Source organism: Choloepus didactylus, chromosome 23, assembly GCF_015220235.1.
Source record: "Choloepus didactylus isolate mChoDid1 chromosome 23, mChoDid1.pri, whole genome shotgun sequence".
In the NCBI taxonomy this organism is placed as follows: domain Eukaryota; kingdom Metazoa; phylum Chordata; class Mammalia; order Pilosa; family Megalonychidae; genus Choloepus; species Choloepus didactylus.
The window spans coordinates 26,757,797-26,771,620 of record NC_051329.1 but is presented as its reverse complement, the minus strand read 5'-3'; the positions used below and the strand labels follow the sequence as shown (position 1 = coordinate 26,771,620).

At 58.4% G+C, this 13,824-nt stretch overlaps 1 protein-coding gene across 10 annotated transcripts in view; it reads right to left on the bottom strand.

Moving 5' to 3' along the window:
- EMID1 (EMI domain containing 1) overlaps positions 1-13,331 on the bottom strand; it is a 38,211-nt gene extending 24,880 nt beyond the window's left edge. For 2 of the 10 annotated variants that reach the window (XM_037816558.1, XM_037816564.1), the window contains exons 1-3: positions 13,135-13,329; positions 6,166-6,279; positions 5,865-5,968 (exon numbers count right to left, since the gene is read on the bottom strand). In XM_037816558.1, the coding sequence (XP_037672486.1) occupies positions 5,865-5,968; positions 6,166-6,279; positions 13,135-13,235 (319 nt within the window). In that variant the 5' untranslated portion in view covers positions 13,236-13,329. Of the gene's footprint in view, positions 1-5,864; positions 5,969-6,165; positions 6,280-13,134 lie in introns of all 10 variants that reach the window. The other 8 variants (XM_037816559.1, XM_037816565.1, XM_037816560.1 and 5 more) reach the window with 6 other exon arrangements.
- Between the last annotated feature and the right edge of the window lie 493 nt (positions 13,332-13,824).

Here is a 13,824-nt window from a genome sequence, read left to right as displayed (position 1 = left end):
AAAGCTAGCAAACAAAAGGAAAGCATAGCATTGTATAGACAGCATACACGACTATCCTAAAAAATGTTCTACTATCATGAGAAGGCTGTCTCCAAGTTATTGCTCTGTGAACTTGTGATTGGAAATTCTTTTTTAACCAATTTGCTTCTGGACACTTCACTGGGAGCCAGAGAGAACCAGAAAAACGAATGAAAACGTGGCCTGCTGACCAGGCTTGAAGTAAGGCAAATTAAAATTTTAAAAAGAAAAAGTTGAAAGAAATAACAAAGCGGATCAAAAGGACAAGACAATGTTGGCTGTGGAATCAAGCTTCACAAAAACTGTTAAAAACATTCCCCTACCCAGGGGTGTAAATCTCCCTGGCAGCACAGGGTATGACTCCCAGAGATGAATCTGGACCCGGCATCATGGGATTGAGAACATCTTCTTGACCAAAAGGGGGATGTGAAATGAAACAAAATAAAGCTTCAGTGGCTGAGAGATTTCAAATGGAGTCGAGGGGTCACTCTGGTGGACACTCTTATGCACTATATAGATAACATCTCTTAGGTTTTAATGCACTGGAATAGCTAGAAGTAAATACCTGAAACTATCAAACTCCAATCCAGTAGCCTTGACTCTTGAAGACGACTGTATAACTACGTAGCTTACAAGGGGTGACAGTGTGATTGTGAAAACCTTGTGGATCACACTCCCTTTATCCAGTGTATGGATGGATGAGTAGAAAAATGGGGAAAAAAATTAAATGGAAGGTAGGGTGGGAGGCGGGGGATGATTTGGCTGTTCTTTTTTACTTTTATTTTTTATTCTTATTCTGATTCTTTCTGGTGTAAGGAAAATGTTCAAAAATAGATTGGGGTGATGAATGCATAACTATGTGATGGTATGTGAACAGTTGATTGTACACCACGGATGATTGTATGGTATGTGAATATCTCAATAAAACTGAATTAAACAAACAAACAAACAAAAAAACATTCCCCCAAGTTCTAATAAATGGGCAGAAATACTTTAAGGATCTAGGAGGTTGTAGAGACACCCCACACCCCACAAAATCACAGTAAGGAAAAAGCCATGGGTTGGGGGAAGGTCTTACGTTGGACGAGTTTGTCACATCCCTCCCATCGGTGACCGGCAAGGGCCCCTGCAACAGGCCACAGTGGGCTCAGAGCCCCCCTCGCCCCAGCCTGGTGGGATGCACCCCCCCCCGCCCTGCCCCAATTTCACATTCCCGGCGGGGCTCTGAAGGCCAGAGCTCTGGGCTGGCCCCAAGACCACAAACCCCAGCTCTGCTCTGGGAGCCTGAGTGTGGGCCACTTCCCACTCCCTGGGAGGTCCCTGTCCACCCTCTCCAGATTTCCGCAGCTGCTGCTCCCATGCCACCTCCTCCAGGAAGCCTTCCCTGCTAGGCCAGGGCTCCTGCCTTATGCTAAAGTCCCCCTTGACCTCCTGTCCTGAGCTCCACGAAGCCAGCAGCTGTCTCCAGCTTCTAACACTGGGCCCCCATATGCAGCTCTCCCTTCCCTCTGCCCAGCGCTGGGTGCTGGGCCTGAACTAAGAGGCCTATGGGCCCCTCCTCATTTGATCTTCATGACACCCTGAGAAACAGAGGAGGACACTGAGGCCCAGAGAGAAGCTGCCCACCCAGGATCATGCAGCCAGGACAAGATCCCTAAGCAGGGAATGAGGGTGAAAGAAGTTGGGGGGTTCTCCCTGGGTCCCACCTTGCTGACTTTCTCCCACAGGCGAGGGGGGACAAGGGAGAGACTTCCTGTTCACAAGCCATCCCCCCTTCCCAGTCTGTTTAGTTCAGCGATCACACACACACCCTAACTCCTGCTGGGAATTTACTTTGCAAATATAAATATTTGCTGTGGTGGCTGGAGCCAGAGGTTGGGGTCAGGGCTGGGGCTGGGAGCTCTGGAGACTGAGGTCTCAGGGATACCTTCATCTGTGTCCGACCTGGCCCCCTCTGTGGGGCAATGCGAAGTTCTCATTCATTTCTTGAGCACCCACTTTATGCCAGGCCCCGTGCCAGGACTGGAGAGATGGGAGTAACGACAGTGGAGTGGGGACCAACTTAGCCAGGTGGGGACACCGAGAAGGTGACAGGAAGAGGGGACAGTTATTTTCAAGGCCAGGAGAAGGCCAGCGAGGGCAGAGGGCCAAATGGAGGACGGGTAAGGCTTGGGCACAACGCTGGGCCTTGATCCTGTGAGCAGGGGCAGCTGGGAAGGGTGGATTGGGGGCTGCCCTGGCTGGAGGTGGAGGATGGAGCGGGGCAGTGGGGCATGGGGGGGCTGCCGAGCCTCCCATACAGGAGTGTGAGTGGGCACGGTGGCAGGCATGGGCAGATTCAAACGGCGTTTCGCCCCGTGGGATGTGCATTGGCAAAGTCGGGCACGCACTTGGCCCCAGAAAACATGGCACCCGGTAAGCGAGAGGGCGAGAAATGTGTGTGAAAAGTATCTCCCCAGGGGGCCGGGGAAGGGCGTGGCTGGAACCTCGAGTCTCATCTGCTGTGTGACCTTGGACAAGCTGCTTCTCCTCTCTGGTTCTCCATCAAGGGGGAGAGGGGGCGGAGGGGTCTTTGAACCCAGGCCTGCCAAGTTCACAGGCAATCGGGAGAAGAGGGCAAGGGAGCTCCAGACACAGTTGCCTCTTCAAAGCCCCTTTCTCCCTGGGTAGGGCTAAGATTCCACTAGCTTCACAGCGCCCCAAATGTCTCCACATGCTCCCCCTCCATGTCCTCAGCCAGCTCCGGATTCAAGCTACTCTGCTCACAGACTTTGACCCTGAGAAAGGCATCCCTATCCCAGCCTCAGTTTCCCTTCTGGACCTTCCATGACATGGCATGATGACACACATGGGTGACCACCATGCTGGGTGTGGAAGAAGGTGGCAGCTTTTACCCCCCTCATCATTATAACGGTGGAGGGTTTAGGACAGGGGGAAGCCACAGCCCTCAGGTCAGAGAGGCCCTGGGGAGGATCCCGACCATGAAGCGTATTGCTGTGTGATGCTGTGTGAGAATCACACCCTCTCTGAGCCTCGCTTTCACCATCTGGACAATCTGCTCACAATGGGGCTGTTAGGCAGGAGATCTGCAGGGAGCCCCCAGGGCAGGGTGACACCGTGGCCAGACCAGCCCTGTGCTGGCAGAGCCCTCCAGCCCGGGGCACTCCGGGTGTCAGGGCCAGGCCCCGGGAGGGTGAATGTTGGGCTCTGCTCACCTCCTTATGTGGCCCTGGCACCATGTCTGTTCCTGCCCACCCCTTCACCCAGCCCCCGGGTGCAATTCAGGCCTTGCCCTTCCTGCCCCATTGTTTCTAGCAGGAGTGGGTGGCCCACCCCCCGTGCTGAATGACCCCAGGCCTGTCCCTTAATCTCTCCAAGTCTCAGTTTCCTAATCCGTAAAATGGGGCCCATTCCAGCTGCCTCCTCGTGGGGTTGCTGTGAACATCAAACAAGACCAAGAAGTGACATGCCCATTCTGCAGATGAGAAAACCAGGGCTGAGAGCAGTGAAATTCTTCACCTGGGGCCCACCAGCCTCATGAGCATCAAGTTCTGAGACCCAACTCCTGATTGTGGAGCAAATGATTGAGAAATGGGGTCTCGGGGACAGGAGGAAGGGGTGGTGCCGGCCAGGTCACTACAGAGTCCCCAGCACTGGGTGCGGAAAGGAAGCCATTTATCGACTGTCTACTACTTGCCAGGTGAGATCCCCACTTCTCAATCCCAGGCAACTTCCAGATAGAGCTGAGGCTCAGAGAGGTGAAGTGACTTGGCTCAGGTCACACAGCAGAGAATGGCAGATCCAGGAATGGCAGAAGTTCCCTCTTCTCCTCCGGCTCACCCCAGGCTGGCTCCCAGGCCCTGTTGGCCCTGGTGACGCAGCTCTACGGCCCCAGGGTCAGGTCACACCCCTGGCAGGCCATAAGGTGGTCATCGGCAAGGGAAACAGCTGGGGGGAACTCAGTTGAACCCAGCTGTCAGGAGGAAGGGCGGGGTCCCTCATGGGACAGCAACATCCCCCTTCCTTCCTGCCCCCCATTGCCTGGGCCCCCACAGAGGAGTTTTCCAGAATAGTCAGGCCTGGGCATCCCCTTGCCCCTGTTCTTGCTGGTGGGAAGAGGCCCCCCCACCTCCCTGTCCTCCCACTGTAGGCCACCCCACGTGGATGCTTTGCTGCTTCATTTTATCCCTGTGAGGCCAAATCTACCAACACGCCCATTTCATAGGTGAGGACACTGAGGCTCCATGGTGGGGGATACCCAGGCTCCCGGGTGCCCTTTCGATAGAGCCCCTCCTCCGAGTGGGCACAAGACGAGGCCCCCCCCCCAACCTGCCTTCCCCAGACAATGACTTACTTGCACAACGCACTGGGGAGTCCCGGCCCCAGGCCACACAGCTGCCATGCAGCTCAGCCCGTGCAGCCCAGGATGCCCACGTCCCAGGGCCAAGACCCAAAAGCCCCCAGGAGGGAGCTGGCAGGTGTCAGGGTTGGCTCCTGGGCACACGGCCTCGAGCGGCTGGACTCAAGATTCCGGGTGCTGCCCCTACCTGTCCTCGCCCCCTCCACCAAGGCCCCACAGGCCCTGAAGAGCTGCCCTTGGGAGGGGAGCCAGGGACAGAGTGGCCTTTGTCTCTGCAGACCCTGCCCGTGCTCCCGCCACCCGGCCCCCACACCCCGGGGTTCGCCCCCTCCCCACCACCGGCTTCTCTGTGGCCACCTTGGCACCTGCCCCTCCTGGCTGTTTCCCCCCCTTCCCTCCCTTCCCTTGGTTTCTCTTCTCCTTCCGTCCCCAACAGGGAGGAGAAGGTGCTATTCCTGGCCATGCCTGACATCCACCCACGCCAGCCTGTGTGGCTGCCTTTTCCCCAGGGGACCCCCGTGCCCTCCAGTGCCCCACTCCTACCTCACTCCACTGGGGACTGACTCCTGCACCCCACATCCAGAACCCGCCACAGACCCATCTCCCCGCTGTGGGGTGAGTCCTGCCCCTCCCGGCTGTGTGGCTTTGGGCCCGTGACTCCACTCTCCAGGCCTCTGTCTCCCCATCTGAGAACTGCGGCTGTTGTGGGGTCCAGGCAGGTGGAGTGCACAGCTCTCTCAAGAAGCTTAGTGCCGTGTCCCCTTGATTCAGAGGCCACATTGTCACCTTTGGCGTTTCTGTTTCTGGAATCAGGTGGTGCCCGGTGTCAGAAATTCCCATGAATGAGAAGCTCTGGGGCCCTGAACGTCTACTTCTATTGGGGTGCCTCTGGCTGGGACCTCATCTTTAGGACCACGCTCGGGGTTACAGCCCTCGGTGCCTGAAAAACCGCCCCTCAGCCAGGCAGCGGGGTTGGGAGCGGCCTGGACCACTCAGCAGATGAGCATGTGTCCACGAGGCCGGGGCTTTCAGGATGACCACAGGGCCAGATCCCAGTGGGGGGACTCCTCTGTACCCCACTGGGTGCTCGGCCCCCCACCACCTCGACCTGCACGCAGAGGTGAATGGGCAGAGAAGGCATGCTGCCCCCTGCCTGGACACACACTGTGTACACTGGGTGACCTGTGGGGGAGAAGGGGCAGGGGAGTCAAGTGAGGCAGTCGGTGGTTCAAATCCTGACTCGGCCACTTGGGAGCTGTGTGCCTCAGTTTTCACACCTGTGGGATGGGTATACCACCCCTACTTTGCTGAGCCACCCACCTGAACCAAATGGCGTTTCCTTGGCATGCCTGTGGCCACATGCCCTGAAAATGTCAGCACGGGGTTACTCCAACTTTGGGGAACAGGCTCAGGATGCTGGGACTTCACACATGAGCTGCACGGCCTGTGTAAAATTCCCACTGGGGTTCCTGGGGTGGGGTCATACCTTCCTCGCAAGTCAGCCCTGAGTGCCCGGGGCAGCACCTCCACTCACGGGCGGTCACCGTCTTGTACATCACCTTGTACGTGGGTCTCACCACAGTTCTGTAGCTGAAAGAGTGGCCCGGTGGCCTGGCTCAGGCAGGGTCTCCCTTCACCTCCCCTTCTGCCCTGGGCACCCGTAGGGACAGACCCAAGGCCTCCAGGATCCGCTGCCTCCTTGCCCTGCGCTCTCTGGGCAATCCTGACATCAGGCCTCTGCCCGCCCGGAAGTCCCCTGGTGCCTTCCCCACCACGGCCTCGCTCACCTCTTCCCTGGGCAGCTCATGGGCCAGGGGCAGTTCTGCAGCACCCGCTGGAGGTAGGTGCCATTTTGCACGTGGCACGAGACGGTGCGGGTCACCACGTACGAGCACCAGTTTCTGAAACAGAACCCAAACAGAAGAAAGCTCAGGTTTCATGCCTAGCTCCGTGCCCACGGCCCCCAGATGACAGATGAGGAGGTCCACGAGTCCCCAGGCAGAGAGACCCCTGAGTTCTCAGAGTCCTTTGGGCCCCAGCGGGGGTCCCGGTGTCACGCATGCCTGAAGGGTGACTTCCATGGCCCTAGCTGGGGCAGCCGTGCTGGCGGCTCCAAGAGGTCTTGGGGTATGAGCTGCAGGGGGCAAGATGGGGGCAGCGCATCTCTGCAGCCAGGTTCTCTCTCCTCATCCTGATCCGTCCCGGTCACCATTGCACAGCAGCGGTGGTCTCTCCATCCTGCCCCCTCGGCCCCTTCCCAGAGGGAGTGTCACAAGATAGAAGCCTTGCTATGCTGGTCCTCTGCTTGCCCCTTCCCCCTCATCCCTCCGGATCTCCTGTTTTCATACCTGCCGTAAGACCTCACACCTCCAAGCCTTGGCTCGTGCCGGGCCCACTCCCAGTTCTCCACCTGGCACCTCCGGCTGCACTGTCCCCTGTCCCCTGCGTCCTTTCTCAACTCCACTCCTGTTTGAGTGGGGGTTCCCCGCCCCGGGTCCTGCAGCACAGTACATGCATCGCGCTGAATTAAATTTGTGTCTGCCCCCCACCTCCGGCTGGTGGGCAGAGAGGCCCTGCCTCACTTTTCTTTGCGCCCTCTTAACGTGATATGGGGTGCACGATCAGTGTTCCAAGCAATGGGAACTGACTGTCACTGCCAACAGCTGCATATATTGAGCACGTGCTGTGTACAATGTGTACAATGGGTATTTATATCATCCTCCCACAGCAAGGCAGGAAGATGCTCCCCCATTTCATGGTGGGGTAGAAATTGAGGCTCAGGGAGGTGAAGACAGAACTGATCATGTCACAGGGCTGGTGCGTGGGGGAGCCGGGATTCGAACCCAGGAATGTGGATGGCTCAGCCTGACCTTTGACCCCACCCAGGGGCCCTGGCTCGATGGTGCATCTCCTCCCCATCTCCTCGAGCCACGGTCGGTGCCTCTGGGAGGGCCCTAGCCTGGGAACCTGCTGACCCTGGGCTCAAGGCCATGAAATGAAGTCTGGTAGGGTGGGGGTGGGGGGCTCAGGCTGGGAAGGGTCACCTGAAACTGCCCCTCCTTCCCTAGCCCCAGCAAAAAGTGCAGGGCCCATGACCCCATGCAAGACTGGGAGCTGCCGGAATGTCCCAGCCATCAGGGAGGTGCCGTGGTGGTGGGAAAGTTGGAGAGAAAGGATGGTTTGGTTTGGCCCAAGGAGGGGGCAGGAGCTAGACAGAGCCCTCGGCCGGCCATGCAATGGCAGAAGTGACAGTTGCTGGCTGCAGCCCTGTCACTAATGGTGCAAAACTGAGAACAACCTAAACAGCGGCAGGACAGCTAGACGTGGAAACCGGATGCTGTTTCCCAGCCCAGGGTCTCCGTGTGCAGACTCTAGAACCATCCACCAAACCTGGTTAAGAGGAGAAAAGCAAGCACAGCCCAACAGACAGAGAACAATTGCATTTCTATTTAAAAAAGAGAGAGAAAGCTCAAAAACTATTTATACACATGTGCACCTGAAACTAGGAAAAATCATGCACACACACCAAATTGTCACCTCCGGGGGTAGGGAGTGGCCCTCTGTCTGCTCCATCTGCTACCCTAACAGCAGTCACCGTATGTCCTGCTTGCAGTGCTGCACCCTGGGCCATCAAGGCACTAGCTCGTTTGAATTCTCGCACCTTCTTACAATGGCCACTTTACAGATGGTAAAACTGAGGCTCAGGGGTCCAGGATGACTTGCACAGGTCTGCTCTGCCCAACCTCAGAGCTTGAGCTCTTAACCCCGGGCTGGAAACTTTTCTCATAACGAGCAGGTTAGGATTCAATGCAAATTTCTAGAGACAAAGTAGATTGGAGGTTACCAGGGGAAGGGAGGAGAGGGTACATTTCTTGCTTAGAGAGTACAAAGTGTTTGTAAATTTGGGGAATTTTAAAATAAATTTCATTTTTTAAAAAAGAAATAAAGATACATTTCAAAAAGGCCCCCACTCCTTAGGTACTTCTGGGTCTTTAGAGCTGTGGTCCCGAACTGGCAGGGTTTGGTTTGAGGGGGAGTCAACAGCTTCTCTGGGAAATTGATGTGAGTTGTGGCTCCTCTGCAGAAAAATGCATAAAACTTGGTGCACAGGTTCAGAGGGCTGGTGTGACATTCCCTGGACTGGCCTTGTCACCCATGGTGAGCGAAGGAAGGAGGGAGGGAGGGGGAGAGGGAGGGAGGGAGGAGCCGTGGCCTGGGCAGAGGAGAAAGCCGGAAACTCTGGGTATGGGGCTGGGCAGAGCCCCTGGGAAAGGAGTGGTTACTGCATGTTAGTGCACAGACATACCCAAACATGCACACCTAGCATGCACACACATGAGCATGCACACACATGCACACACATTAACATGCACATACAACAGGCACACATGCAAACACACACAAACATGCACACAGTGTGCACACATGTAAACGCATACACACAAATGTGCACCGTGTGCACACACATGAGCATGCATAGTGTGCACATGTTTACACACAAACACTTGTGCACGCAGGGGCAAATGCACACACATCCATCATGACAGTGAGCATGCACTCTCATGCACATGTATGTGTACACACATGGATCCATACATACATGTGTACACACACTCATGCACACAAACAGGCCAAGGCAAATGCAGCAGGTCATATAGCCACAGAAATGACCTCCATACTCACGGGTCCACACCTGCAGACAGGGCTATGCACCCTCACATGTGTATACACATGCACACACCAGCACACACATGCTCACAGACCTCTCGTGTCAGAGAGGCAGATCCAGCAGAGCATATAATCTCAGACAACCTTCCTCGCTGCACATGCCCACGCAGGCACACACCCTCACACACACACACACACACACACACACACCCAGGTCCTGGACCACACAGACGAGGCAGACGGAGACTGGGTAGGGACAGATGGGCCTGTAACTTCCACAATTAAGCAAACTTCCCTTCTTATTACCAATAGGGAGCTAGAGAACACTATTTCCTTCTTCCTTAATGAAAATCTCCCCCACGTGGGTCCCTGCCTGGAAATCTTGAGTCCCCAGCTTAGGAGACATGGAGCTGGTAGACAGCTGGTCGGACCCTTTAGACAGCAGAGAACACTCAGGCTGTGTTGGGTTCAAGGTCAACCCATTTCCCTCTCCCCCTGGGGTTCACCAATGCCCCTTGCCCCCTGGCGTGGAGCTCCAGCCCCACAGCCCCCTTCTCACAGGATAAGTCCAAGCGGGGTTGGGCACTCTAGAGGCCCCCACAACTGCCGACTGCAGCCCTGAGCTTTCCCTTCTCCCACTGCCGCTGGGGGGACGATGCAGGCAGGGCTGGAGCCAGTGTGGGGATTGGCCTGAGGACGCTCAGGGATGTTTGCTGAATGAATGAATGACTGAAGACAGCCACTGTCCCTGGGCAGAAAAGCCTGGGCCTGAGGTTCCTAGAGTTGGGTGCAGTCCTGGAACCCCCTGCTTCAGTCTCTGTTGTTTCTGGGGTCTTCCTTTCCCAGGGTGTGGTTTGTGGTGAGCTTCTCAAGAGCCAGGTGAGGCCAGGTGAGGGCAAGGGTGGGGAGGAGGCTGGGTTTCTCTGGGGGCCTTCAACTTCTGCCCACTCAGCACCTCCTGGACTCCTGGAGGCCTCCAGGAGGGGGAAAAAAACAGGCCAGACCAGCTCAGTCTGGCACCGGCCACCCCCATTGGGGTCCCCCCACCCACCCTCCACTCCCAGCTACAAGGGGCCCAGGGGACTTTGTCTCCACAGGACCCAGGGCTGTGATCCGGAACAGTGATAGGAGCTAATTGCAGGAGGCAGCCAAGCGGGCCAGGGGCCAAGGGCCGTTATGAAAAGGAGAGGAAAGAAAGGGGGTGTGCAGGGTGGGGGCGGGGCAGGCAGAGCCAGGGCCCCACACCAGAGGTGAAGTGCCCGTCTTGGCTCTGCCGCTTCTGACTCGGGGACCTTGGACAGGGCCCTGACCCTCTCTGGGCCTCACCTGATCCATCTGCAGATGGGGGCTGCAGAATCTCCTTCGGCAGGGGAGGGGTCACCCCAAGTGTTCAGCCCAGTGGGCTAACAGCCATTGTTCATTCTTGTTCCTGGACGGCTGGGCCGTAGCCCAGACCCAGCCCTTAGAGGACACCCACCTGGTACCTTGAGACTGCAAGACAGCGATTTTTGGGTTCTGTATTTTACAGAGGGGAAACTGAGGCTCTGAGAGAAGCCACCTGCCCAGGTCATCCAGATGGGCACAGAGTTGGGTTTTGAGCCCCCTGGAGAGAGGCTGGGGAGGATGCCACCCATCCCATTGTTCTCCGTTCTCCCTGATAAGAGGCCTGGGACAGACCGCCCTGGGAGCACTCCAACTTCAGAGCCACAGTGTGGAGACTGGGATTCAGGCAGGGAGGGTTCTCGGAGGGGCAGGCAGCAGCCTCAGCAGGGACTGGGGGAGCTGGCAGGGGCAGGGGGCAGAGCCAAGAAGGCTCTGGCATGGCCCCCAGGCGCCTTGGTTCCGGGGGTCTTGCCACATTCCTGGGGCTGGGGGCGGTCCCTTGGATGCCTTCCCGGGACTCCCCCTCCTCAGGCACAAAGCTTCTTTTCTGTGTCTGGTCCCTCAGCTGCCAAGGGGTGCCTGGGGTGCCGGGCTGGGGGTGGAGGGAGGGCTGATGGGCCACGACATCCACATGCTGTCTCCAAGGATGCTGGAATGGGGGCCGTGAAGGGAGGCCAGCACCCCTTCCTGCGGCCCCCGGCAGCTGACCCTCCCAGCCTCTTCTGACTCAGGGTCCCTGCCCCCACTTAATGTCGGTGACAGCAGGAACCACTGACGAGGGCCTTCTGTACATCAGGCCCGGAACTGGCTCTTCCCACGGGGAAGCCTGTCCATCATGAGAACAGGCCCAAATGTGTGTGTATGGGGTGATTATCATCTCCAATTACGGAGAGGGAAACTGAGGCCCAGGGCATGAAGTGACCTGCCTGGGGTCACACATGAAGTGGGTGACAGAACCAGGAATGAAACCCTGCTTTGTCCGAGGCCATAGCCCCCAACTCCTAACCACAACCTGCAACCCTTTCTCTAAAGCCCGGCCAAGGCCCCCCAAACTGACAACCTCTCTCCGTCCTTCAAGGGTGCTGATGCTTTAGAAAGGACACTGGGTCTGTAAACGGGCTGGCCTAGATTCAGGTCCCACTCTTGCTCCCTAGGCTTCAGTCTTCTTGTCTGTAAAATGGGGGCACTATTGCCCGCGGGGGTTTTGTGAAGCTCAGGTCACTGTGACAACCACCTGTGAACAAATGGGGCAATGATGGTCTCCAATGAGCACCATGGCCCTGTCATCCCGCTCCTATCCCTGGATGCTGGTGGGGGGCAAGGACCGCAACACTGGGAATTCCGACTTGAGGGATGATCATCTCAGCATCTGGGATCTTGGGGCTCATGTCCCTGCCCTGGGCAGTTCATCTCCCCTCTTTGAGCCTCTTCTTCCTTCTCTGTGAAATGGGGACCATACAAAGACATGCATCCCATGGCAGCTGGAAAGATTCTGGAGGTGAAGGATGGGGAATGTAAGTGCCCAGACTGGCTGTGATCAGCACACTGTAGGTGGTGGCTGCGACATTTTACCATCCAACCACAGGCTGTCTCCAACAACTGCTTTTCTGGCTGCTGCTGCCTGGGCCACTTCCACCCAGCCCTGCCCATGTCACCTGTCCCTGCTCACCTGGCAGGGGATACTGGCTTCTGACCACTGGGAAGGGGGATTTTCTGAAAAGACTGAAAGAGTTGAGGCTGTAGGGGGTGGGGGCCGGGCTGGCCTTTGAATGAAAAAGCTCAGAGAGGCCTGCCTAGTCGGGCATTACATTGTCCGCCCCGGACAAGGGCGGCTGACCCTTGAGAGGGGACCCCAGCAGGATGGGGGCTGCAGCCAGGCTCAGGGCTGTGGGACAGGCACTACCATCAAGTCCAGAGAGACATGGATTTGAATCCCAGCTCTTCTATGAATGGCCCATGAGCCTGGAAGATCTGGGTTAATTCCCTGCCCTGGTGTCAGCTTGCTCATCTATTAAATGGGAACAGGGCTCCCTACTCCATCAGGGCTTGAAGGATTAATGAAGACGCTCCTGGTCCGGGGAGACGCCCCTCCAAGCCAGCAGGTGAGAATGTTCCCAGCTCCCAGGAGAGTGGCAGGAAGACTGAGCACTTACGCAGGTTTCTGTCCCAAATGCCAGGTCCCAGGGGGCCTGCCCTGAGCCCCGGCGGTGAGACTCCACCCCAGTGCTTCCCTCGGAGGGAATAAATAACAGGGTACTAAAAAAAGGCCAGGAGCTGGGGAAAGGGGAGCCGGTTTCCTGGAGGATCGGCTGGGGGTGTCCCGGGCTTTCCCCATGTGCAGATGGAGGGGGTGTTGAGCCGGATCTACTGGAAGTCGGGGGCGAGGGGGCGCTTCACTCGTTGCTCTGGGGGTGAAGCGGCGGGGGTGGGGAGGTAGGGGGAGGCTCTCGGGGCGGCCCACTCCCGACCCAAGGTGGAAGGGACCCCCCCCCCCCGCACTCCCGGGAGCCTCAGCTAGATAGCAGGGCGCGCTCGGGGTCCCTGCCCCCACGGATGGCTGGCAGCGAGGTGGGCGACAGGGGTCCCTTTCCCAATCCCGGGCTTGCACCGAGATCGTGAAGGTGGGGGGTTGGGGGAGGGCAGAGCCCCTGCCCCCCCAGCCCAAGCTGGCATGGCAGCGGGGTGGGGGGTCTCCCAGCCCTTACCTGCGTCCGGAGAACGGAGCTCCCCCGACGCTCCACGCGGCGCTGTCCCCGGGGAGCAGGAGCCCGAGGCAGAGCAGCGCCCAGGCCCGCGGGCCGCCCATGCTGCGCCCGACGCCCTCCGCCGCGGCCCCCTCGCCGCCGCTGCCCCCAGCCTGCCGTCCCCGCCCGCCGGCCCGCAGCCCGCGCCGCCAGCCGCCCGGGACGCGCCGATCGCGGTTCCCAGCGCGGCGGCAGGAGGCGGACGCCGGGCTGGCGGGGGGCGGGGGCCGCGCGCTCTGGCCTTGGCCGGCCCCTCGGCGCGGCCCTCCGCCCCCAGCGCCGCCGCTGCCAAGCCGGAAGGAGCCCCGGGGGAGGCCGGGGCGCCCCCTCCAGGAGGCCCGCCAGGTGCCCACCTGCGCCCGACGCGCTGCGCCGCCTGGCCTTTAGGGGCGCAGGGGGTAACCTCGAGGGTGCCCTCCCACGTCCCGGGCGCAGGAGGACCCGAACCTGCCACGCCTGCAGGAATGACATGGGGGGCTCATCCCCTTGCCACATCTGCGGGATCCGGCGCCTGAGGCTCGCGGGGTCCACCCACCCAACAGACGCTTCCTGCGCTGTGTGTGGGGCTCTTCGCCTCCGCTTCAGGTCCCCCTCGGTTTAATCCTCAAACCACTCTGCCCAAGGTGGGCACGGTTATCCCCATTTTCCAGA